Source organism: Rissa tridactyla, chromosome 1, assembly GCF_028500815.1.
Source record: "Rissa tridactyla isolate bRisTri1 chromosome 1, bRisTri1.patW.cur.20221130, whole genome shotgun sequence".
Lineage (NCBI taxonomy): Eukaryota > Metazoa > Chordata > Aves > Charadriiformes > Laridae > Rissa > Rissa tridactyla.
In genome coordinates this window covers 104,867,602-104,894,592 of record NC_071466.1, presented here as the reverse complement: position 1 = coordinate 104,894,592, position 26,991 = coordinate 104,867,602, and the positions used below count along the sequence as shown (strand labels likewise).

General features: G+C 43.7%; 1 protein-coding gene across 6 annotated transcripts in view; it reads right to left on the bottom strand.

Moving 5' to 3' along the window:
• Window positions 1-1,921: 1,921 nt before the first annotated feature.
• The window catches only part of TIAM1 (TIAM Rac1 associated GEF 1), a 217,878-nt gene continuing 192,808 nt past the window's right edge, over window positions 1,922-26,991 (bottom strand). For 4 of the 6 annotated variants that reach the window (XM_054188086.1, XM_054188087.1, XM_054188089.1 and 1 more), the window contains 13 exons: window positions 25,927-26,033; window positions 17,550-17,729; window positions 17,037-17,105; window positions 16,628-16,753; window positions 14,884-14,992; window positions 12,572-12,751; window positions 12,330-12,448; window positions 10,444-10,552; window positions 8,865-8,923; window positions 7,798-7,900; window positions 7,323-7,410; window positions 6,314-6,486; window positions 1,922-4,333 (listed from right to left, as the gene is read on the bottom strand). In XM_054188086.1, coding sequence (XP_054044061.1) covers window positions 3,849-4,333; window positions 6,314-6,486; window positions 7,323-7,410; window positions 7,798-7,900; window positions 8,865-8,923; window positions 10,444-10,552; window positions 12,330-12,448; window positions 12,572-12,751; window positions 14,884-14,992; window positions 16,628-16,753; window positions 17,037-17,105; window positions 17,550-17,729; window positions 25,927-26,033 — 1,907 coding nt within the window. In that variant the 3' untranslated portion in view covers window positions 1,922-3,848. Of the gene's footprint in view, window positions 4,334-6,313; window positions 6,487-7,322; window positions 7,411-7,797; window positions 7,901-8,864; window positions 8,924-10,443; window positions 10,553-12,329; window positions 12,449-12,571; window positions 12,752-14,883; window positions 14,993-16,627; window positions 16,754-17,036; window positions 17,106-17,549; window positions 17,730-21,204; window positions 22,498-25,926; window positions 26,034-26,991 lie in introns of those variants that run through there. The other 2 variants (XM_054188090.1, XM_054188091.1) reach the window with 2 other exon arrangements.

Here is a 26,991-nt window from a genome sequence, read left to right as displayed (position 1 = left end):
TCAGTAATATTGGATTGGATTCATTCAGTAATACTGACACGCTGACAGTCTTCCATCAACATGCATGGCAGGACTTGCAATGGAAAGGCTTAAAAAACAAAAGCCTAGTGCTCAAGCAGAAGTACCTCAGCAACTGCTGAGAATAAAATTAAAAGGAAAGGAAAGCAAGTAGCCAAAGACACCGGGAGTGGGAACGTGAGCTGTGGGAAGCACTGTTCGCTGCCTCCACGATTATCTGGCCACATTTAAAATAGCCGCAGGCAGGGAGCGGGGTCACATTCTTGACGTGTTATTTGCAGAGACAATAGCCTCCCAAACAAAGTGTTTCCTGTGTTGTCCTGAAGCTGGTGCGAGGAAAGCAGCTCTGCTGGAGAAGACGATAAAAGCCAACTGACTGGTAAAACTAGAGTTAAGAAAAGCACTTCCCAAACCTCAGTGCTACAGAGCGCCTTGTTCCTCTGCACAAGAGACCGCTGCTGTTCTACTGCAGGCGAGATCAAGGGGCTGTGCAAGGCTCTTCTCACAGCTCTGGCAATAACACCTTGTTTTCTGATAAACCAGTTCCCCAGTGTCCACCAGCCCAACTTTTAGGGACAATCTGCCAGAATTCACACACGTAACCCAACTGCCTGTACATCGCTCGTCCTAGTGCCCCTGAAGAGAAGTGGTGGGAGTCAGGGTCTCACCCACGGGCCAGGGAAGCTCCTGCCCAGGCTGCACAAAACACCAACCCACGGCACGCTCCTCACATTTGGACTAAAATTCATCACCCCAAAGGCAGGGGGTTTGGCCAAACAACCAGCCATGGCAAGACCGGACAGCTCTTCCAACATAATTAGAATTCTTCTGGAATTTGCTACTTCTTTCCTCTCTCTTTTTAAAAATACGCACTTCAGGTTCCTTGTGAGCAGCACAGGAAAAGAAACAGGCATGACTAGTTATGGACGTAATAAGGAAAATCTCAACTCTCACTTCTGCAAAATATGAGCTGAGCCTTACCCGAGGGCTCTTTCCTAAACTACAGACTAGTAGATGAGAATACAAGAACTACTCCATAGCATTACACTTTCCACCTATACCTTCTGTGTAAGGCTTGGTATGTGATAAGTGAGCCACATAATATGAATTTTTAACACAAGGCATGATGCTCTTTAAGCAGCTTTGTGTATAATCTGAAAGCTGGAGTCAGTTGTTGGAAACATTGCAGTAGCTGGTAAAACTAAACTGTGGAGGAGACAAACACGTGAACCCATCCAAAGAAAGGCTGTGGCATTTAAAAACAGTTCATACTTGTTCATGTTTATCCTCTGCAGAGCACACACGCACGCATTAGCACGCTTTGCACCCATTTCTCAGTAGAGGTTTCACTGATGTGAGGAACAGTTTTGCTAGTTACAGACCTGACCGTGCCATTTTAAAGCTAGCAGTCCCGCTAAAGGGAAGCTTCAATTTGTGACAAGGTGCATGTCAAATAGGCACACTGTGGCCAAATACTTGCATCTGGCATTTGATCTCCTGCCTGTCTCGTTTTCCATCCTCTAAGAAGGAAGGCTCCAGGAGTGGACCTTCCATGGGGGAAGTAAGTAAATAAAAGTGAGGTTTCAATAGGAGAGAGGGGAGGCCAACAAGCTTGCCCCAGCCTTTCAGGTGGGACAGGCTGAACCTCAGAACATGCTGGCCAAAGGAGCCATTACTTTTCCCAGAGCTCAGATCCCACCAAAAAAGCAGAACCAAGACAGGCTAAGGGTGGTAAACCTTACTATTAAAGAGACTCCCTACAGGTTATTAAAGCCAGGGGAGCGATCCCAACAACTTCGGCTACTGTAGGACTCGCTTCCTTGCTTGCCTCTACTGAGAGAGATACCTGGCCCAGAGCACCCACGCACACACACCACTCTTGTGTTGTTTTTTTTTTCCAGTATTTTATTTCTGACAGGCATTTACAACGTTCCATTCATAGAACTAAAAACATAAAAATAGACCTTCTTTCAGCTTATAAAAGAAATATATAAGAACCTTTGACATAGACATGTCATGACGTTATGTACAAGAACAACGGTACCTTCCCAGTACCAGCCTTCCAGTATTTCAGCGCTGACTGTATTCCGCTGGGTACAGCATAGGACAGCTAAAACCTCCGCTTCTCTAATACGCTGGGACACAACTGACAGGTAGATGATATAAAACAATGACGTGATAATACAAAGGGTATAGAAACCTTTCTAAAGCTTTTACGAAAAGAAATCAGAAGATAGCAAAAAGTTAATAGAGAAAGCTTTCATAAGCTCAAGTATAGTGCACCAGAAACCAGAAAGAGGAGGGGGGGGCAAGGGGAGAATGCTAGCTGGGACACAAAGACAGTGATGGATTTTTGGGGGGAATAATTTTTGTTATGTTTTAAAATATAGTCAGAGTGGATTTTATAAAATATAATCCTAAAGCTATTATAAAATTTCAGGTTTTCAAAGTACCTACTAATGTGTCAAACATCAATAGATACCAACAACAAAAAAGAAAATTTCATATATTCTTCCTTTTCTTCCTATAGGTGAAACTGAAATGGGAAAAGCTATATAAATCTTAAAAAAAAAAAAAGTGCTATTTTGTGTTTCGTATTTGGAAGTCTACTTAAAAACCACAAGATTTTAGTCACATTTTACCCTGTTTTAGATGTTTAAATAAAAGATTTAAAATGTTAAAGAGGTTTGCTTGTGTAGAACTTGTTCATACTCTATTGCAGTGGAAAAGCTTTTATAAAGGAATTAAAATACACTAGTTTCACCCACAGTAGAAAAGTGGATGAGGTCAGTTTTTTGGCCATGAATTTCCTGTCCCCTAAGCCCAAACTCTGCCAGAGAGTGGACCAAACGGATCTGTGATGTTGCTACACCAGCTCCAGTGAGGTTACACCACGGATCGGTTTGGTCCACTACAATTCAGTCATGTCATTTTATCTTATTCTTTTTATTATCTAACTAAACTCCAGTCTCAAACATATACAATAATCCTTTTCCTGAAGAAAGTTATACCTAAATAAGAGTTTCCAGTTCATATTTTAATATAAAACCACCATTCCTAACCCTCTGCAAAAAGCTAGCCTTGTATCCTAGACGTGGAGCTACACTAACGCTGTAAAACTCTTATCCCTTTGTGCCCCTGCATCTCAGGTAAAATACAAAAAAATATTTCTTCAAGTGTTAAATTTGGATCTCTTTTAAGAGAGTTTGGCATCTTTACAATATTATGTAAAACTAGAGCTTCCAACATTGACATTAAATTAGACCAGCCACAGACCAAGAGGACTTAACACAACATAAATCCCAAACCTTTCCTCACACATTCCTAAAATACATGTATATTCTCTTACATTTAAAGAGGGAAAAGAATAAGAATGCTGCAACTGTACACGTTAAAAAGGCAGTTTCCTCGTTAAGGAGATGAACCTACGACTGATGTTTTACGGCTATAAAACCCTCTGTTCGTTGTGCTATTGTTTAAGCTAGTTCACCGCACGCAGGTTAAGACATCCAGAGTAATTTGTTTTCCAGTGATGATATTCTCCCCATACTTAATTTCAGCCCCTGATTATTTTAGAATAAATAAAATAGTGTGAAAGCCCTTGGTAACGTAAGACAGGACCTTAAGCTTATTCCGTTCCAGGTTTTGAGCGTTTTACAGTTGCCTAAAGTGTGGCCGCATGGCTTTGGACCAATTCAGCTGCCGAAATGGTGTGTGCAAGTGTGCAATCTATGGGGATCAGCTCTCCGCGGTGTGCGGGGGCGGGAGGGAGGAAGGGATGGAGGGTGGGACGGGGAGACCTACGCATCCAGGCGGGGAAGAGGACCGCTTTAGAGCTCCGTGTTCAGTTTCCTGCTGGGGACAAAGTCTTCACGCCTAACCCAGATGACCTCCTCGCCGTGGCCCTCCACGTCACCGTTGATGCCGGACAAGGCCGCCTGCTTCTTCAGCTGGGTCATCCTGGAGGCGTGCGTGTCCATGGCCGGGCGCGGGCGGTGTTCCCGGCAGGGCTGGCTGCTCGTGATGGAGGCCGCCTGCAGCCGCTCCCGAAGGTCTCGGTCGGCCACGGCACCTCTCATGGCCTCGCAGTACTCATCGTCATCGCTGAGGATGTCCGTTTCCTTGATGTCCTCCTGCTCCTCATACTGAGCAAGGTCAAACTGTTCCTCTACCCAGCGGTCAGTGTCCCCACTGTGCGTGGGCTGCTGGGGCTCTTTTTCAGGGCTGCTCGTGTAGACGGCATCTGAGTCAATGGTAAACCTGTTTCGGGCCAGCCGCCGCCTCCTCCTCCCAAGAGACTTGCTTGGGGCTGACACTGCGCACACACAAAGATAAAACCCCACAGGCTTTTTACACACGGTACAACTCTCTTTGAAAAGTTAAGTCTTCCAGGGGCCCTTTATTTTAAGCACCGCTAGGCACGAAGCGGGCAGACTCCCACGAATGACCTAGTCATTCGGCATCCTCCCTGCGGGCAAGTCACACTTCACTCAGCTCCTCAGCACAGGTCTCTCTCCAGCTGAAAAAAGGAGTTTCTGCTACTCAGATCCACAGCTGGGATAATGGCCCACAATTACTGTTCCTCCTAAGCGGTAGGCAGGCAGCCAGCCAGCACAAAGTGCATCTGTTCAGCTCAGCTTCTCACACGCAGTGCCCCGCTGTCAGCACACCGCGAAAACCTACTAACCTTACGCCTCGGTACGGGAAATTGCTTTGTCTCGGGTAAGAGCAACACTACAGGTTTCCAAGTAGCTACCTTGGTGCAGAAGATGCTGCAATTGTTGCGTTATTTATGGGCAAGTAAGTTCCCTCTCCAGATTCTGCTGCTCCCTTCCCCGCTCCCTCCCTACTGGGGGAAGGAAAAAACCAGAAGAAAAACCCCAAACCAGAAAAACTTTCAGAAGTTCCTTACTCAGCATCAGCTGGTCTACTAGCTTTTGCAACTGGCCCAATTAGCAAATTCACATCTTCTGTGTTGGAACATCTTCGTAAGAGGCTTGTGAGGCAGTGCAGGGGACGAATCCTGCAGCTGAAGGACCTGCAGGCATTCCGGCGCTTTACGCGCACACACACACGTAGCTCCATGGCAAGCAGGTGAACTCCGAGGTTCTCATTTCTCCCCCTCCACTGAACAGCACCTTAGCACTTTCAGGATGTATTTATTAGACTCTAGCTTGGGGGCAGGGTTGCATTTTAATATCCCTGAGCCTCAAAACATGCATTAAGTACAACAGCTCAGCAGTTGCAAAGTTTAACTGTGGTGAGAGGCCTGGACTCTAAGAGGGGACTTTAATCCCTGCAGAATTCATCATGCAAATGCACCAACGAGCCAAACTGAAAAAAGGTTTGGCCTCTACAGCAGAGCAGCCCCACAGGCTGACTGAAGCAGCACGGTGGTAAAACAGTTGCATTTTGGCCCTCCTTTGACTCTTCCTTACAATTTTAAGCGCCTCTGAGGCAGATGGCTAGCAACACCCCGAGTGAGAAGCCATGCTGCGAATGTTATTGGTCTGGCCTGCCCATTACAGAAGAGGAACAGAAAGCCTGGTTGTCTACATTGCTGGATCTAATGAGCAGAAAAAAAAAAAATAAACAACAGACCAGAACAAAACACGCAGCGGTGCCATGTACTTTTCAAGTTGGAAGCAAATGTTTCTTCCCTCCATCATCTAGTGTTCTGAAAATGAAAACCTGCTTTTCCCTGGGATTTTCTCATTGCTTTTGCCTGAAGTCAACTGAAAAGGAAAATCCATGGTTTAGGACAGGCCGTTAACAAAAATAGTAGTATCAAGTGCGTGCTTCTCAAAACATGAGTAGAAGCACGTGCCCTTTAGCAATAGAGCTGAAAAGGCTAAAATGGAGGACAAACAAAGCTATCTCTTCAAACCAAGCCACTCACTCGGGGGAGCTGATTTTTCTTGTGCATTTTAGTTTAAAAGTGCTAAGGTTAGCTCAAAATTCTGTACATGCTTCTAAGAAATATGCAGCGGGCTTCTGCTTTGTTCCGCTGAAACCCATTTCCAGATTAAAGTGCACAGCCAATCGGTATTGACAGGAATCCCATTTCTTCCTTCCACACCAGAAGGACCACTCTGAAGCTGAGCCTTGAGTGCAAAGCAAGGTAAATAGAGGCAATTTAAGGCTCTCAAGGAGGTGAAGCACGGAAAACCAGCAAGTTTTTTTTACATACACAGGAGAGAACGCTAATCCTAATATACAAGTAACAGACACCACCACATGTCCTACAACGGTGCTGGGGTTACTGGGATCTTGAAAGTCTGTAGCCCTACAGTACCTGCCCTGTTCATGGCTGGCCTTGCACCTTTTAGAGCACACAATCTTTTTCCACCAAAAGGAACATATTGCTGGGATGAGGGCAAGCTTTCGGTTTTAAGAAGCTGTCTTCTGTGTTTATCCCGCAGAATCGAGTGCACTGCCTTCAGAAAGTCCTTCCTGTGTTCTGGTGAACTGAAAAATAGGCAAGAACACAAAGGGCAGAGTTATCTCTTGGGGACTGCTCAAAGCTCGCTGTAAACAAGATAAATAATGACCAGTTCTGCAATTTAAGACAGTGCAAACTGACTGGCACACAATTCTCCCAGAAAAGACTCAATTTAATACAGTATTTTCAAAGCAAAGCTAGATCTATAATCATTGCAACGGACATCCCAGGAAACAAATACACTGTTCATTAACAAAACATTTAGCCATTCACCCCTCTTGAGGCTTCCTTTTCCTCCAATACCAACCATGCACTTCTCTTTGTCCAATAAACATCAAGTTGACCTATGGTGGCTAATTAAATGTCAGTTTGTCTCCTGTAAACGCAGCTCAAGCGGAAGTCCTGCAGTTCTCTGCTACCTAGTGGTAGGAACTGGCTTGGTATCAGCTCTGTTAGACCCTGGTGAACTTGTGTACCACGTCTGATTTGAACTCTAAAACACATCAGGGCAACCATCACAACAAAGACGGACAAGGTTTACTTAAGGAAAGGGCAATGCCCTAAGAGCAGAGGTTGGAACCTGGTGGCATGAAAGGTACCAGCTGAACAGGACACACGACCAACTACCTGACATAAAGATCCAGCGCTGGAGTTTAGTTGGATGTAGATTTGTGAAGGGAAAATTGCAATAAGGATATTCCCATAAAGGTGCAAAACATTTTATAAAATTCTGCCTGCCAGAAGTAAGGTTTTAACACCCTCTCCCCACCTCCCCTACTGTCTGTTCCCAGATTGCCTTAAAGGAAAGGCAAACTGGGATCCAGAGATATAGCTGCCACTGAAAATATGGAAACGCGCTTACCTACAGCAAAGATGAAACGTTCTTTCTGGCCTGCCTTCAGACTCAGATTTAACATGGACAATCTCACATACAGAATTGGTCTCTGCATCTAAAGTGAAAAGTAAGCAGCACTTCATACAACAGTTTCTCATATTTAACTCCGATTAGCATATTTATTCCATAATCCTGAAAAAATGGTTTAAGACCATCCAGGTCTCATGACTGGAAGGCAGCAGTGGGCAAGTGACGAATGAAACAACAGACACTTAAAAATCACCAAAATCTAGTAGTATTTTATATGCACTCACTCAGTTCCATAAAAATACGAAACCTTCCCCCCTCACCACCAGCTTTTCAGGTATTCCACAGAGCAATGTCACATTTCACAGCTACCTCATATGTTCTTTTCACTTTCACTTATGCAAAGTGTTTAAAATTTTGCAATTTAATATAATAAGCTTAATAATAACACCAATTCATGAAGCTGGAACATTACCTGCACTTGCCAGCGCTCGAACCTGCAGCGCTTCTAAGGGTATCATGTGGCGAAAGCGGAACGGATCCCAGTCTTCATAAATTGAAGCTCTATGTGATCCTCCCTGGAAGAATTTCAAAATTCCGATAGGAAATGAGACACCCTGGGATAGTCAGACACAAAGGCCTCCTTTTGCTTTGCACTCAGGACGCCCATCTAGAGGCTTGTTGCAATTCCCATTCTCTCACTACAACACCTTAGTAACCAGCATCGCTAACGTGCCTACCTATGAAGGTCTGCTAAATTCTAGACAAAAACAAACATTACACCAATCAACTCGTATCAATGCCTTCAAAAGTCATTTGAGACCAACATTGCATTCTCACCTCCAAGTGCACATGCACTCACAAGCATGCATAAGTTTTGCCTTAGTCACCCCAAAGTTATTTTGTGGCCAGTTGGCTTCAGAAAACAACCATACAAACGTTTCAAATCACACTTTGGTTTATGCCATACATGGGAATCAAAACGTTTTCTGCAATACAACAGTAGCAAGGAATGCATTTACTGTCAAGCTTAACTTTAACTTTGAATCCCAAACTCCAGTGGGATCCCCTGATACATCCTGTAGGCACACCTAATTTAGCTAAGAGCAGTCAGCACTTGCTCAGTGCCATGCAACAGCCAGAACTGAAGCAAGGGCATTGTGTTTCACTAAGAAAGTTGACAGGCATCAGCTCTCATATTTGATTCATATACACGGATCAAACAGCCACACACAAGAGAGATGTTCAAGGTGACACCTTGTTTCGTGGAAGTCCACTCCACAGCATGGAATGGATGTGGCAGGCCATGGGAATGACTAGAACAGCAGAGAGCAAAGGATAAAGCAAATGAAGGCTTGCAGAGCGCTGCACCCAGGCTGAACAGCAGGCCAGTCAGCATCACTCAAAACCTCTGTTGTGCGGCAGAGAACAAGAATCACGTATGCAAAGGCGCACTCTAGCATCACAGCCTTACGGAAAGCAAATCTTGACTGTAGCACCACAAATGCACACAGCACCACCGAAACAGTCCAAGCAACTTACAAGTTTCTTCTTCTGTTTGGAACCATCCTTGTATACAAGGACCACAGCGGTTTTGAACACTAGAGGAGAAAGGCAGAAACAAAAGCCATGTAGTCAATAAGGTTGGGAACGGGTCTCCTCTACACCCAAGCACACAGACCTTTCAACTCCTCAGGCAGCCCTCACCTGAGTCAGGGAGGGAAGGCAGGAGTAAACCTGCCAGCCCTCTTGCATATTCTTCCCCCCAAAGCCAAGCTCAACCGCCTTTAGTACACAAAATCAGGTTACTTCAAAGTCACTTGAAACTTAAGAGTTTAAGTTACCAGTTATTGGAACAACTATTCAAGCAGAAACTGCTCTATACAAAAATATAGAAAACTTTAATCCCCCTGTCTAAGTTCACCTCAGACAAATGAGCAGCATCCAGCTACACCCAGCCAGTCAAGCAGATGAGGCTGGGCTTGGCCAGAACTTGAACCCCTCCCAGGTGGGACAGTGGTCTACGCAGAATTAAAAAGTGAGCACCACTGGCAGGCAGAGGTGTAATCCTATCCCTCTTTTCCATCCACGTGCAGCTGGAATTTGTCTTTCAAGACTACAGTTTTCCTTGTGATCTCGTTCTTCAGGCCTCAAATGCACCCTTTGTTTTAGGACTGAATTGCATGGACACTTAATTTTGGACATTTTATGAAACCAATTTAAAGCTTTTTAGAGTAATTAAGAGTTGCTGCACATTCCTAGCAGCTTTCCTGGGGCCCCTCAGCTTCAGGGTATGACCAGGTGCTTTCCCAACTTACAGGAAAGCAGTTAATTTTTATATGCTCTTCCAGAGCAAAGCTGAAAGAGTCTTCATTCGTTATCTGTTTGGTATAAAGCAAAAACAAGAATACAAATCACTGGCTTCCTAGCCAGCATTGCATTCTGGAAACAACAAGGAAAAAGCCCATTTCATGTAAAGAAGTTTTGGAACAAATAGAGAAACCTAGCACACTCTGAGCTACTTGATACAATTCTGAGAGTAAGAGAGAATGATTTAGCCAATATAAGCAATCATGTACCTTTCCAAGGGACCATACTCCAATGTAGTGGAAAGACCTTGAGATTTATGCCAACAGCGTTTTCAATTTGTAGTTTGGCCACCCAAGACAGACTACTCGGAGGCAGACAGACCACTCCAAAGCAACGCACTGGGAGTCCTGGCTTAGCTTTTAAGCACTTTTTAAAGCTTAGATATACAAGTCCTGGCAAAAGGCATGGAGAAGAAAGGCAAAGCCTCTTCAAGCCCCCAGCCCCATCCTATAGGTTGTCAAGTAGAGTTGCTTGGCACCGATCAGACTACCAAACTGTATCTTTTCAGAGACAAATACCTTTCTATATAGCTCTTAATTCATAGCCTTGGATATAGGTTTAAGAAACTCTCGCACTATTACAGCGGTCTCCAGATTCTTCGCAAGATTTGAATCATAGCAAAGAGAAAAATATGGTTTTAGGTTCCAGCCAATCTTGCAGAAGGCCATGCTCAACTACCTTCAACAAATATCTGCTAAGGCACAGTCAGCAGTCTTTTAGGCATCCAAAATAAAATTACTGGGATACAAACCAAATGCTGCCAGCTCAGGTTCCTTCTTCCATTTCCCCAGTGAAGCAGGAGGATTCAGCCATATCACTGTATTATGCAAGAGCAAGTCCCCCATCGAAAGGTCTGCAACCTGCCAACGCAAACACATGCACAAAGACACAGTATGTAATCAGTTCAACAACGCTTATTTGAATTCTCAGTTCAAGAAAACTTGCTTGAACTTTAAACAAACACACAAGCAAACTTTTGGAATATTTAATCAGATGACTGCAAGCGTGTGCACATAGACTGCGACAGCTGGCAATAGATGCATGTAAATCTTTAATTGGTAAGCATAAATTAGGAGAAGTCAAACTCAAGAGTCCAGCTCTCATCATTTGGTGGGAAGTCAAGGCAAACCCCCGATGTTTTCCTTGCATTTTTTGTTCCTTTGTCCATCTTTCTCCCTACCAGTTTATTTCTACTTTATTTGAACATTTAAGCATAGCCCCCATCACACACACAGTTTGGGGTGAAGCTTAGAGACCGCACCACGTGAAGCGGTCAAAGCACTTCCTCCTCACAGTGGCTATGGCTCTTGATTTCATCCAAAGGCTTACCTGTGGAAACCACATTGCTGGAAACAGACTAATAAAGGAGTTCATAACAACTGTTGGGAGATGCCTACTAATATTGCAGCAAATGGAATTTCGACTTATGGTCTCCCAGAGTGACAAATCGAGGACTATCCCCAGTCTAGGTAGGGGCCATGCTATCCTATTTCTCCACCCTCCTCTCAGTGACGTCTGACTTTTGCCAAAGGATGACATGGATACCATCATCACAACAACCTGAGGTCTCCCCGATAACAAAAACAATATTTAGATATGCGTTTACTGTCTCTTCTCCCAGATTAACACCAAACCACAACTGCTCTCCCAACAGATGTCCTGACACGCACTCTCCACTGCTGCTTGCCAGCACTAACCATAGTCTCTGCCCTCTACCCACCATCTGGATCCTCCCTCCCCACTTCTCCAATCCAGCTTCCCCCACACTACTCTGTCCCAGACCTCCTCTGTCTTGTAGCCCAATGCCTCTTAACGTTTGTTCTTCATCCTGGTTGTTGGCAAACCCCCATTACCATTACCAAAACCCCAATACCATTACTTCATACAGTCATGTCTCTCTCCAGCCTTCACCCCCATCACTGCTCCCATCAGCCCTTTAGTGTGCCTCTATCTCTTCCTTGAGTCCCCCTCAACCTTAGTCCATTCCCCCTTTCCTGCCCACTGCTCTCCTTCACTGCGCTGCTGGACTGCGGACCCACGTTTTATCATTAAATGGAGAGCCCAGGTCTCAGTCTGAAACTTCAAGACACCTTCCATGGTTTTCCGAGACGGTCGGCCAGGACTGAGCCACACTGGATCTTCATGTGTTTGCATACGCGCCATATGAGACATCTAGACCAAAGCCCAAAGCGCTCTCATATATCAAGCCCACTAACACACTTTCCAAAAGAGAAACAGCAGTTTCTCACACGCCACACCTCACATTTTCATCTCTTTAGAGCGAGTAAAGACGTAAGTACAGACTTGCCTCAGCATGCCAGTCCACTCAGACCGGTGGCGCAAGATGATGTGGAACGAAGAGAGCCAAGACATGGACCTCAAAATAGTGAGCTGCAGGCTGGGATGAGATTTTCACCCAACACTGAAGATGAATTAACCCACTACTACTTTACATTGGTCTCACTCACTGAACCACACATGGAAAAGCAGGTTTTGAATTGGGTTGGGATTTATCTGTTTGCACCAGGATCCACTTAAATGACATAGCACAAAAGGTAAACATTTGATACAATTTAACACTCAGACTACAGACACCAAAATAACAGCCTTTTTCTCTTAAATTTGATCATCTGTTACCTCTTTTTTCTCTCCTGTTTGTTCTGCTATGAGTTGGTCAAACACTGCCCCATATTCTTCATGGATTTTCTGCATTTCATTGATGTGGCTGGCAACTTTGTTCATTGTTTTTATGGCCACTAGAAGACAGATAAGAGAGAGAGGGGAAGAGACAAAAGGTTTTTTTAAGCCTCTGAGAGGAAGAGGTTTAACCTCCAGATCAGAGGTTAAACAGGGAAGAGCAACGTAGGTTAGCTCCGTACCATCAAGGTGATAATGTTCTTCGCTGTCTACATCAGTCAGAGCAAAGAGCTCCTTCAGCAGGAGAGGGTATTTCAGTATCCGCTGGATGGGTTTGATGAGGTAAGACTCCAGTGTGGAGGAGTGCTGCCGTCGGGGATTCTGCGCATCCAGAAATGCCTTGAAAGCAGTGTCTGTCTTGGCTGGAAGATTAAAATGAAGCAATTGGATAAATCAAAAATCATAACAGCTGCCCTGATAAAGTGACTTTTCCAGCTTTAAGTTCACTTATCCAGAGACGTTTTGCCAGGAAGTGTAGATTTATCAGGTCCACAGTATTATATTTATACACTTCAGGTTTTGAGTTACTGACACGTTGCCACAGATACGCTATTTATGATTTAACATCAGGCACCCACCTACCGTACCAATACATGCAGTTTTTAATTTCACTATCCACAGTATTTCTGGCCTTGCAACTATTCTAGAGCAGCATAAATTGTTTTAATCATCTGTTTCCTTTAAGACAAGGCTCAAATCGGGTATTTGTAAGAAGCCACTACTCGTGAGTCTAGTCTGACAGGTACACCTGTAATATTGGTGAGTCTGGTTGTTGTTACCTCATTAAACCTTAAAATGCAGTACTGAACAACAACAACAAAATCAACAGCTAGTAAGGAGGCAGGAAGCAGTAAACATGACAGTACAACATGTTTTGGGAGCACAGGTAGACTGGACACCTGATTGCTGTCATCTTTTCTACCCGATTGCTACTGAATTTATAAAAATACCATTTCCTCTGTTGCTCCCTCTAGTAGAGCATAAATTTGTATGGGGAGAGAACTATGAAGAAGGTGGTATTTTTAAACATACAAGTTATTCAGTGCAGGAACAATTCCACACAACTGCTTTTATTAGAGCTATGTCCCCTGATGAGGTTTGAGTGTCTTTTTTTGCAGACAGTCACCTGATTTCAATAAAGCAACTTCCGTTTCAAATCCAAAAGCCACCTGCGCCTCAGATGAAGACAGAAAATTACACTTGAAATACACAACCAGGCTTTTTAAGAGATTTATCTCTGGAATAACATTTTAAGTTCTGTTTCTACAATAATTAAAGCACAACCATTCCTCATTTATAAATACAGTCAGCCATGAAAAAGCAAAACAATACAACCTACTCTGCGGCCTTAACATTAAGGTTTAACAAAAAGATGCTGAAAGAAAGCATGGATGTGACTAGCAACAAATCATTTATTCATGCATTCCACAGAGCCGCCAAGTATATTTGCAGCATGGTAAATACAAGTTTACAAGTAGAAATGAAAAAAAAAAAAAATATGTGCAGGAAAAAAATAAAAAGAACCCAAGAAACAAAAAGCCCCAAAACTTTTGACTGTCCAGCATCCAGACGTTCTTTGAAAAATAAGAGCTCCTCCCTTAACAGCATTGCTCCTACAACTGGAACCATTTGTTTATTTAACATCTTGTCCAAAAATGGATTTCATGAAGCACTGCTAACTCTAAAAGATTAACACTTTCACAGGGGAACACACATCACACCAAGGCAAGGAGGCCCATGGGCATTTATAAACCAGACCACAGTTCATTTATCTCCATCTCAGCAAGCCAAGCTCTGCTAGGAATTTGTACATGGGAACTTCTCAGGCAAATTGGAACAAAGGTGAGAGGAGGAAGAGTGAGGAGAGAGAGCACAGTGAAGTTAACATATTTAGACAGCTTCCATAAAACACTCTCCCAGGCTGATCCTTTCCTAGTGGCTGTCAGCGTTCAACCACATTGGCCAGAGCTTCAATGGGATTGCCACTAGCAAGGATTCACAGCACAAACTCTAGGAGGATCCAGAAGTCACTACAAGCATCACCACTTCTGGTTCCAAAGTACACAGTGCTCCATTAGCATGCGCCACGTCACCCATTTATGAAAACTTTCATTTTCCATATGACTGAAAAGAAACCAAACATGTCGGGGAGAACATATTAAGTGTGTGTGGGAAAACTACATGCGAGGTTAAGGACCTCTTGTAATGAGCTACTTGGGTATCATTACATTGACGGTGGTCCAAGAACACCCATGGCACAGAGCACTCTGTGAGCTTCTCAGGCCAAGTGGACTCATTTCCCTACTGCGAAGGCTCCTGGAGAGCAACCAGGCACATGTGTGCCCCCACTCCTCCACCACAACTTGCCCTACACGGTTCGGGATGCAGTGGCAATCACCCACAAGGACAACCTGCAGCAGCCCAAACTAATGTGTCGCTGCGACATCTCTCTCTCTGCATGCCCAGGTCAGTTTGTCCAGCACACGGCTCTTACCTTTCACCAGGACTTTGGGGACTTTTGTGTGGCTGGCACAGAAGGCACTGTACAGCTTGAACCGGTCGGCGTAGTAAAGAAAGGATCCACCCAAGGAAAACAACACTTTCTAGGATTTAATAATAAAAATAAAAAAAAGTATTAGGAAAAAAAGCACATGAAAACCAGTTAGTTATTTTCCCTTCTACCAGGTCACATGAAGTTTTCATTTAGCTTCTGGATGACAGGACACTGCATTTTTAGAGTGTTTTCACACCATCTAGCAAGAAACAGGCCCAGCCCTGGTGCCGGGATTCAGGCTATGTGATTAACATCATTAACCAAGTTCCAGTTATGACGATCTGGAGACACAACTGATTATACAGGGAACTAGCTTCACAGCTCCAGAACTGTATTTCAATGCCTGAGCTTAAAACCTTATTGATCTAAGTAATGACCAGAGGCCACAGGAAGGACCAGACATACCTGACTTTGTAATGGATCAAGATACTAAGGAGTTGCAAGCAAGACTATTAATTATCCCCCTGCACAAACAGACCAAGGTCTTCACTCTTTTGAAAATGAGTTTGTGTTAAGGGCCAAACACAACCTTTCCCTAAGATAACTATGCCAGAGTCAAGCGTCTGCTCTGCTACCCACTTTGGAAAAAGACAACATGGGGTGGGGGATGAGACAACACATAGGCAGCTTGTCTACAGTCAGCAGAGGGAAGCAAATTGCAGAACTGAAACCATGAAGCCCTGAAGTCCCATTTTGTACGCTGCTTTCAGACTGCGTACGTAGGACAGAGCTGAAAGTGAAGTTGATGCACAATTCATGGAAAGAGATGGAAGCAGCAGCACTCAGAAGACAGAGTTCTCTCCATAAGGAGGCTTCTTCTGCACTCCTCTCTAAAGCTCAGAGCACAGAGTGGTCACACCGCCTTCCTCCACATTAAAAAAAAAAAAAAAAAAAAAAGAAGTATCTCCGTCCTTTCTGTTAAGGGTGCATTTCCTACAAAACAGAAGCTGTGTCCTAGTTATGCAAGGGCAGCATTCATTACTGGTGCTTATTTTAAACAAGCACCTGATGTCAAAGCCACACATGCACAAAAAGAAAACTTCTTTCGGTAGTTCCTCCAAGGCTGTATGTTAGCTGAAGAGCAATCCCAGTGGAATTATTATTACTCATCAAGACATTCTGTCCTCTACCAAGGTGAGTGCTCAAAGCAAGAGTAAAACTCCCCAAAGACCAAATACTGTATTAGCTACTTGCCACATATCCAGTACATGATTGTGTTAGAAATAAAACATAGTTTCTGTTTCGACATTTTCCTATTTATTTTTTTAACAAAGTTTATATATCTTTAGTTTATATTTCTACCTTCGATGCACATCTGCTGATAGTTGGAAGTATTTGCCATATAGTTCCTCTATGCATCAAAAGCCCAAATACAGAATTTAATTTACAAAGACTTGATGTAGCTTTCCATTTCTAGCTTTTCCTGACAAGCCGAGACAAGAAATCTGGCAGAAGGGCAAGAATAGCATCTAAAAGCACATGGCGTTACAGATTTTTAGTGCCCTATATAGCTAAATGTAGCATAAACTACAATTGCAGCAGGATGTTTTTCAAGCAGTTCCAGTATTAGCTAACAATCTCAACTGTAAGTAGATGTAGGTTTTTACATGAACAACGATAACAATCAGACAAAATACTATAAAGACTGTTAAAGTACTACTCAGAATGTAAACAATGAGATTACCTTAAATTGCTCCACTTTTTCAAGCTTTTCCAGGTCTGGAACCAGCCTTACTCCATCTTCAAGAGTTTTCAAGAACTCTACCTGGAATGCTACCATTTCAGTCAGATTCCCAAACAGAACATCCAGCTAATAACAGAAAAAAAGAAGATGCTGAAAATATCACTTTGCAGCTGAACTATCTTTTCTAGAACTTCAGTAATTCTCAGTCCAATTGTATAATTGGATGCCAGGAAAAAAACCCTACAGACTATACGTTATCGAGCAGTACCTTTATACTCTTCTCAATCCATTATTTTAAAAGAAGTGGAATTCAAAATTTCTCCATAGCCCTTGATCAGACAAGCAAGTCAATCTGGGGGGTGGGGAAAGTGGGGCTATCTAGCAAAAATAAAAGCAACAGATAACATACCTCATCTGGTGTGAGGAACGTTTCTTTTTGTAGAGGCTTTAGGTATCTCTCCATTAAACAATTTAAGTCCTAAAAATACAGAAAAAGATTCCCATGTTGGTTCCTCAAGCTGCCTCTGAATATTTATTGAAGTGGAAAAGATCACGGTTTACCTAGTCTACGAATTTTTCCCTTTCATGCATAAGACAAAATAGCTGTATTTCACAGAATTTAAAATAGTAAAAGGAAACATTTACACAGTTTTACTTACAAAATCAATACCAGCTCTCATTGAGCAGTGTTCCTCTGCACACCAGCTAAGTCATTTCAAAATGACAGCATAAGAATTCGGAAAGCCTACTTATTTCAGAAGTTTAAATTACTATTCTAGGGACAGATTATAGAGTCGAATGTACGTTAACTAAGAGATATATGCATGGAACATAATTGGAAGTATTAGAGAAAAAACTAACAAAGTTTTCCGGAAGGAGGAGAAATATTAGTAGACTGAAACACCACATTGAAACCCCTTACTTTGACGTAGGTGCGTTCTGTCTCGAGAAGTTCACAGATAACCTTTCGCAGTTTGTCTGCATCTGTGAGTTGTCTCATGGTGGCCAGCTGGGGTCCTGTAAATTCCTGAGGATGAGCACTTGAATCAGAAGGGTTCATTTCATGCAGACTGCGACAGAAAGCAGCGACCTGCTCTGTACTCTTTAAAAAGAAGGAAGAGGAAAGACCAGCGGTAATATTTTAAGTAAGAGCTATAGGAATGATGGGAGCTGAGAAGCCTTTGCAGTTAAGCAGTTGCAGCCTGGGGGCTTTATAACAGGTACCAAAGTCCAGAAATGCACACATCATTTCATATATCTATCTGTCCTCTTTCTCAGTGACTGGGGATAAGCGGGGGTGGGGAAGAGTTGCACAATTCAAGTTAAAGTGCTGTTCAGTAACATTCCTGGTTTCAGATAAGCATGAACTGTAATTAAAATAAGCTCATCCAGCACTTAAGATTGAAAAAATAAATAAACAAAAAGGCCTAAGAATCGGGAACCAAAAATGACTGTGCAAACAAAACACACACCCCAGCCCGCTGCCAGTTCCCTATTCCAGTTTGCAGTAGTCCTGTGAGGAGCTGCGTCAACACAGCCAAGGAGACAACATGGAGACAGAAACTGTTTAAGCTGTTTTTAGGCGAAGCAGAGCCACCTGGGGAACCAGAGCCTCTCAGGCTTCAAAAACAAGCTCTTTGGGAAAGTAACTGTATATCTGTTCTGCGTCTGGAAACACGCCTTGCAGGGTGTATTTCTTCCCCGTAAGTCAGGTTTTTCAGAGCTGCTCCATCTAGCTGGTTTCTTTAATGTTTAATCAGCTGTCTATATATAAAGACAGTTATCCTCTCTTCACCTCCTCATGTTAGATCATCTTCTCGCATCTTTCGTTACACTGAAAAGCTTGGAGCAGGTACAGTCTCTGGTGTCAGTGACGACAGCCCCAGGCTTCTAGGGTTGCCAAAGCAGTGGAGAGTCCTGTCTCCATCCCTCCCCGAGACCTGGAGGGGGGCACGGGAGGGAAAAGAGCTGCTGCACTTGATCACACCTCTCTAACCTTCTACGTCTAATCCTGCCATGGTTTCATAATCCAGATTTAGAGACTTCACAGCACTGCCTTTATATCCCTCCAGACCATACTAAAACAATTTACCCCAAATTATCCTGTTCCAACAGAGAATATGCAGGGAGAGAAGGGAAAAACAAAAAAAAAAAAAAAAAAAAGGAAAGAAAAAAAGCACACCACCACCCTGCAGTTTGGAGAAAGCGCACTGCTCCCTGGGAGGTCACTTCACTCCCACCAGCTGGTAGCAACAACATCATCTGGAGCCTGCACTTACCCCACACCTTCGTGATGGGCCAGGCTGAAAAAAATCTCTGCATTTTTTAAGCTGTGCAGTCCGCTCACACACAGCTATTTTCCTCTCTCAGTGCTCCTACAGCTCTACACAGCCACGAAGGAACATTAACCATACCAGAGATAAGCAAGATATTTCCTTCCATAATACAGTTACTTTCCCTAAAGGTATCTTATGGCTGTAAATGCTCACCTGAGTGTACCACTGCAAGGCATATTAGTAAAGATGCTTGTTATGCAAAGGATAACTTTCTTCAGGACACAAAGGTAAGCAAGGAACTAATTGTAACCGATGTCTACACAAAAATGCCTTTTGGACACAGTTTATTACAGGAAAAATATTAATCTTCAATATCTGATGTTTAACTCAGATAAGGAAGAAAGGGAAAACATTATAAGTCGAGGGCAGCGGGAAGCAGTGAGTTTAACCAGTCAATTTCCAACTAACTCGGCTTCTGGTAATGGCACATGTCACAGAGTTGGATTTATTTATTAGCAAGGTTTATTAGCAAGGTTCCACCTATACTCGCTGTATTCTTAAGTATACCCAAAGCACACTCAAACTTTTAGGTGAAGTTTGTATTACATTTCAACAGCTGCGATCTTGATCTCAACAGTCCCAAATCCACAAAGCACACAACGTGAAAGTCTGGCTCCAGCACAGGCAAAAAAAAAACCTGCCTGAGTTACCTGCTCTGCTGGAAAGGGACAAAAACCTTGCAATTAATAAATGTTAATCTGAGCCTGCAGAGACACAGAATAGGCAGGGTTTCCCTCAGAAACATTTAGCTTTGTTAGGACTGTTTCTTGAAAGAATATTTGAAGAAGGCATATCTGGTGACATTTTGTTCTAAGAACCAACTAGACAATTAAAAATAGTTATAATATATAAAACACGACATGGATCAAACTCCAAAAATAAACCAAGTGTTTTAAGCAGTTCATGCTTGATACCGCTCAGACAGCTCACCATCCGGTGCATCAAGTTGCAATAAGTCACAGAGAAAGATGCGGCACCCAGAAAGAGAGTGAAAATCCACTTACACCATGAAACGCCAGCTAAACGCTAACAAGGAGCTGGAAATTGGATAACTGTCATCCAGGCACACAGAGTGCCCTAGAAGAAATAGTTACACCCATATGCCAAAAAGGAAGCGTAGTAGACTTTTAAAAGCCTTATCTCCACTTGCGCACACTTAACAAACAGCTCGCTGACTTCAGCCATGCCCAGCTCCAGCCAGCAGCAACCGAGCTCTGCCTGCCACTGCCTCACATCTTTTACCTATTTCCCAAATATCATTCACCCAACACTCTTTGGACAAGTTAAAAGTCTCAAGCACAAGAACATTCACAAACCTGTTTTCTTGCTTGTTCGTTGAACAAACTGTCTTGTTTCGTTCCTGAACATAATCCTTTCTACCCTGTATTTACTTTAAAAAAATAAATTTCTAGGCAGAAAGCAGATGCATATTGCACCCAGGGAGGTTCATAACGCAGCTATTTTGCTGAAAGCTCTCGAACAGTATTAACAAAAGCCTCTCTGTCCCCATTTTCCTAGAGAAAGTGGACAGAGTAGAGAAGGTCTGGAACAGAAACAGATCCTTTTATCTCCCAGCACCAGCTCTGTTTGCCAGCTGCAACAATGATAGCGCTGAACGGGGATTTCTCTAGGAGAATTACGGCATCGCCCTTCAGGCACAGTTCTGTGCGCAATCCCATCTAGCAGCCTTAAAATGAGGTGGAGGGCTGGCACAACTGGGCTGCTAAGCAAAGTTTACTTTGCAAGTACATTAAGCCCTCCTCTGCGGGGGGAAGGGAGGCTCAGCAGAGGGGCTAAGCTCACATCCTTCCCATTCATCGCAGGAGGAGCAAGTCCTTAAACTCATAAAGCACGTTGATGCTGCCCATGGTGGGGAGTTTTGGCTGCCTGCCCTATAGTTGTGAGAGCGGAGTGCCATTTCCCCTTGCACTCGCCGTATAAAGACATACGGGTGCCTGGGCATCCGGCAGATTGCCCCCTTGAGCGGCACGCCGCACCTCTGTTTTGCCACGGACGACAAACTCTAAGCAGTATTGATCTCCCAAACAAAACTCAGGCAAATTGCATCCTTTCATGCGTTGCCAGGACTGCTAATGACATTGCACAATAACAAAAAGCCTCTACAGGGTATACGCGTTACAGCTCAGCCTCAAATTTATAACCTGAAAATTAAAACAGCATGAAAATTCGTTTAGCCGCTGATTACTTAGACTAGTCGCATTGCACAGTAGATCTGCTCACCAAATACAGCATACGGTACAGAGAGTCGCCGGCTCTCCCAGCGCTTTCGTTCTTGAGTTTACGGTTAACTCTCCAAAGAGCCGACATTGCTGGAAAGGCAGTATTGCCAGAGCTGTCACTCAGCTCGGACGAAAATCCCAGCTCTCCACATATTCAGCTGATCCGAAAGGCTTTCCCGCTCCAGACGGATCCTCCGTGCTGCTTACTTGGCACACAACGCAGCAGACGGCTGCATTTTAATAAGGAAGGGCAGTGACCATATTTCTCCAAGCAAAGCCTTTCCGCATGTGTCATTTGCCGCTGGCCTTGTCCGCTCGCCACATCAGCTGGAACTAAGAGCCGGCTACCAGGCAAAGCTGAGAACTCAACGCTGCTTCTCATAGGCTCGTTAAGAGGAAAACTTCAGCAGAGAAGCTGAAATGCAGCAAAGCGGAGGTGAAGGCAGCCCGGAATATAAATGTCTGTTGCCTGTGGCTGAGCATGAGCCGATTGGCTACAAACGGCACTGCCGAAGAATATTAAACATCTGAAGGGACAGAGGCACAGAATTAAAAGAACTTAAAAAAGCCAGCTACGCTACTGGAAAACCGACCCCTCAAATCCCTGTTTTAATCCCTTCACATCTATTGCAACACATTGAAGGTTTTGAGACTTAACTCTGGTCTTGGATAACGCTGCAGAGAGAAGACGACCTATTTTCTCTGAAAAAATACCTCTAAATGGTATAAGCATGTACACACACAGCCCATTACAGCGTGCTCCCCTAAGCACAAGTGCTGCAAGGTAATTAGCTTTCATTTCAAGAGGCAGATGTCTTTAATTAGAAACAGGGAAAAATGAGTGTCCTGCAGTATTTAACTAATGATGATTTTTAAAACACACCCCCAATCAAATTCAAAGGGCCATTACAGGAAGAAACACGCACAAAGACTGATCTTGAGATGCAACACAACACCTATCTTAGCCTTTGGTAACCTGCAACACTAAGCACTCACACATATAATCACTTTTCAGGGTACCTCCTCTGAACCTCAATTTGTTCTACGATATTTAAAAGGCCAAAACAGTCGGGTCACCACAGAGGCAAGTAACCATTTAAGAAATTACTCTGGTATTAAATGTTCGGTTGAATTGAAAATATTCGGTTGAATTGAAGACAGACAGAGGCGCATCACCTAGATTTCATTAACAGCCTGAATTCACATGCTAGATGAAAACAAGCCTGAAGAGGTGGCAGAGATCAGGCTTTCCTTTCCACCACTCTCCTCCTTGTGGCTCCCTCATGAAATGGGGAGAGAAGGGAAAGTCAAGAGTCCACCCCAGAGCAGAAGCAACTGGGAGCACAACTCAGGCTGATGACAGTTGCATGGCTTAAAGGAAAAGAGTAGCACCCAAAAAGCGTACCTGCTTCCTACTGTTTACATAGATTTCAACCCAAGAGACGCTGCACCTAAGAGGGCTGGTTGATGCCGGGAAAGCATCATGAAATTAGATAGGGAGTGAGTCCAAAGTCCCACACCACTGCACTGTGCACACCTCAAGCCACCTTGGAAATGGGCTTCTACTGTTTTAATGGAATAGTTCCCATTTTTGCTTATAACTGTGAATCCTTTGACAATAGTAAACAAAAAGACAAAAGTAAACTCCATGTTATCGGGTCTTTAGGATACACAGAAGAGAAGATTTTTTCAGAAAAGGGAGGAATCCTCAGAGCTACTGGTGAACCCTTCAAATCCTTCACCACCAACAACAGCTTGGAGGCTTTTGCAGATTAAGAAACAAACGCACCACTACTAAAGAAACACACACCCACGTGCACGCATGCTGGGCTGGGGGAAGGGAAAGAGACAGCTGGGAGGGAGGAGAAGGAAAGGGCAAGACACATTCAAGTACCTCCTGTGTTATACATCCACCTATCACCTACGTGATAAAATTACAGATAAATCCAAAAGGACCCAAACCCAGCTTTTGGTAGGATTTCACACAGCTTACCTTCATAAAAAGCCTACCCAGCTTGTGCTACAAGAGCAGACGAAGGAGAGCTGCAGCACTGTGTTCCTCTCCTTTTCCCATGAATTATTAACTCTCCCCTAGGATCGCTTTGCTGGCTGGAGAGCCAGGACGTTTCCTTGGAGAAGCTCGGAGCTCTCGTCCTCTGCAGCGCTCTGCGGGCATCTGCAGACCACCAGCACCATGGCACGGAGCGGTGGTGTTTGCAGGATTAAGCCCTGCCTCAGGATCACACTATCGCAAGGCAAAAGGCAACCCAAACGCTATTTTTGGATCTTCATCTGCTAATGCCACATCTGCGCTGAAAGACGGGGAACTCTGCATTTAGCTGGGAGGCTCCAGCATAGTTAAACTGGATTTTCTCTGCTGCCCAGCAGTGAATGGATACGAGTGCTTCTGCCCTGCTTTTGCCAAGAAGGGCAGAAAATAAAGAAAGTCTCCCCTGAACTCCACCATCCGAGGGAGATGGGAAGCTGTGGCGGTCGTGGCGATCCCGGGGAACACGCCCCTGCTGGTGGTACAAGGGCAGAGTGTTTCACTTCCCACGTACAAAAATAACCTGCGTAAAACAGCGCTGAGGACATCAGCGTAATCTTCTGCGCCATAATCCTAGAAGCATGGAAAGGTGTGGCAGGGCACAGAAAACACCTTCGCTTTTTCCCCCCCTCACCCTACCAGCCGGGTGCCGACTTTCCATGGAAAAACACATGTTGCAGACTCCTTACTCCCCATGCAGATTGGCTTTCCCAAGCACACAGAAAAGCAAAGGGATTAGGAAAACCCTCTCGTTGATTGAGCTTTTTAGGTTAGGGTTTTTTTTCATTGTTGTTGTATTTAAAAATTAGCATGTGATTAGCAAACAATTACATCCTCCCCGCTACTATATACTGGAATTCTCTATAGGCATTGCAAAATAATTTGGGGGTTTCTGCACTTTTCATTAGAGAAGAACCACAACAAAAGCCCACTTAGCACAGAGCTCTTCTATGTGAACGGGGACAGTGGCATTCATGAGTTTGCCAAATTGAGCACACTGTATACATACTATATGTACAAGCGTACTTCTGTTTTTATGGAAGACCATTTCAAGCAGTTTGTCCCATAAAAACCAGAATGCGAAGTAAAATGCCTCACTCCCCTCTAAATCACACAAACAAAACAAGACATATTTCTGAATTTAAAAAAAAAACATGTACCATTGACAACATTTCATTTGCAGAAAACCAGATTTCCCTCTCGTCAGAAACCAAGGCTTGTTAGAGTTACCAGTTACTCTTCCAATCAAAGAATATTAAGCATTAGAGCTGCTAATGCACATTTCTCAGTTTAACTAAATCTGCTGGGCCACAAGGCTAATCATGTAATCCTTATGCCTTGCTTCAGGCAATTACAGCTCTGAAGATCCAGGAGGCAAGACGCAAAATGGAACCCCACAGCCTGTCGCACGGTTCAGAAATAGAAAGCTACGGAAAACACACCAAGAACGTTTATTCCCCAAGCAGCTATGTGTTATGCTCAGTGCTCTTCCACAGCTTCAGTGTTTAACAGAAGAGACTCCTTTCAGAGCATATGAAAGTCCCCCATATTTACAGTTAAAAATCCTAAAGTACCAACAAACACTTCCACTTACTCAAGAAGAAATTCTTCGTACTTACAAGAAAGAGTCCCGTAATGAAACCTGGAAACAAACTGTAAGAGTAATCACCTTCTCTGCGTGCAAGTTCTGCATATATTTCATGCATAGGAATGTTTCCTCTTATCTGACTTCCACTGTCTGGCTATCAAAGACAAAACTACAGGCTAGCATGACATAAGAGATCAGGAAACAAGAGGCCAGGGTCTTTTCCTTCCTTTTGCTACAATGACGAGTAGAATAGCACGGGGACCAGTTCAGATCTCACTGTAACACATTTTCATTAAAACAAGAGCTAAGAAAAAACACACCTATACATAGGCACAGGCTAAGTGATATATGATACTGACAAGATCATGAGTTCTGTAGAAAAATAGCTGTAAGCTCACACTATCACCTATGCAACACATACCTAAAAGGAACCAGTGCCTTGAAAATAACCTCAGTTGATTCCACTGCAAAAGCCACTAATCACGACACCTTATGTTGCATCAAGCTCCCCAGCACCAGAGCAAGTGCAAACTACCAACCGCTGTGAAACCCATCCCTTAATAGATGGCAATTAGCAATCCATTTGCGCAACCTCTTAGCTATAATTGGAGAGTTTTGCTTCAATTTAAGGTAGATTGGCTATAATTAGTTTGCATTTAAAAACTAGCATGCGTGTTATGCTATTGATTTAAGGAAATAGTGTTTCACTTACATTCTTCCTATGCCTAGAAATCAAGAAAGAATAAGATATCATAATAATCCACCTCATCTTTTGTTTTAGCTGGCCTGCTCTGGTGAAGGAGGTGATAAACCAGCCTGTTTAAAAACTATGTGGGAATATTATCACAAGATACTCAAGATGTGAGCCGACACTGGAAAAAGGCCACTAGTCTTGCTTGAGAGGTAGCAATGTGCCATAATCAAAGCTGTAATTTGTTACATTCAATATCATCCGTAAACACCTTAAAAGTAAGATTAGCATTTTCCCAGGAAAGGTGCTCTAATCATGTGCAGCTGTGAAGTCAGCACGCCAGCTGTGAGCGTACTGCGCTTTTGCTCCTTGTCATGTGAAAATGAAACTTTCTCACCTTGCTCGTCTTATCGGCCTCATCAGATGACTCCAAGTCGTGCGCTTCTGCCTCCTCTGGAGCTGTCTCAACAGAGCTGTCCGGGTCGCCGCAAAGCGAGTGCCCTGCTGAAAGTGAGATGTGCGTGAAAACCCAACCATAATTTCCGAAAATTCAAATAGCTGGGCGCAACAGGCTTGGCATTCCCATGGAGGGCCAGGCCCCATCCTGCACGCAGGTACGTGCCAACACGATGTTATGCCAGAGGCGGTCAATGACCTCAAAGGACTACCTCGGTTTACAGCAGGGGCCAGGTCTTAACTACAGGTGTAAAAATAAACAGGTTATGGCCAGACACATTATTTAGTTGGAAACTACGAAAGCCGATTCAGAGATAAAGCTAAAATGCCACATTTAAATTCTTACGTTTATTATGAATTTCTTGGCTGGCGAGCAATTGCCTACCTTTATACTTCAGTGGTTTCAAATGGAAACTGCAGTATGTGAGCGGGCAGGCCGTGCCAAGAGGCAAGCCTTGATCAGCTCTTCCTCCAAGTTAAGTCAAATGTGATGATTTTAAATTGCTTGCAGTTTTGGCCTAACACACCCACTACTGAGTTTCGATGTTGATTTTTAAGGACACAAACCTGGTTTTAGCAGTTTCAGGAGCCTATTACATTAACTGAAAATTAAATTTCGTTTCCATCAGTATGTGGCAACAACTATGCACCCCTATGCCTGAGCGCTCTTCTGGAGACTATAGTGTTGATGCAGCTAATAACTCCTTTGCGACTTCTTGCAAATAAATGATGAATTACCTGCAAGTGACAAAAGAAAGAGCAGAACTAAATCCACCCTGAGAGCTCTGTGCACAAATAACTTTTTGGGGGATCTCATTCCCTGACTCAAATAGCTGTAAGAAGCACTATTACTACACCTTAGGCCAGTCTTCACAGAAAAACAGATTTCATATACGTTCAACTTCTAGCTGTGGCAAATTATAATGGCCAATGATGGAATGAACTCTGCCAGGAAACTCCTGCATGACTCTAAGCTTCAAGCTGGCATAAAGAGGTGCTTTACAGC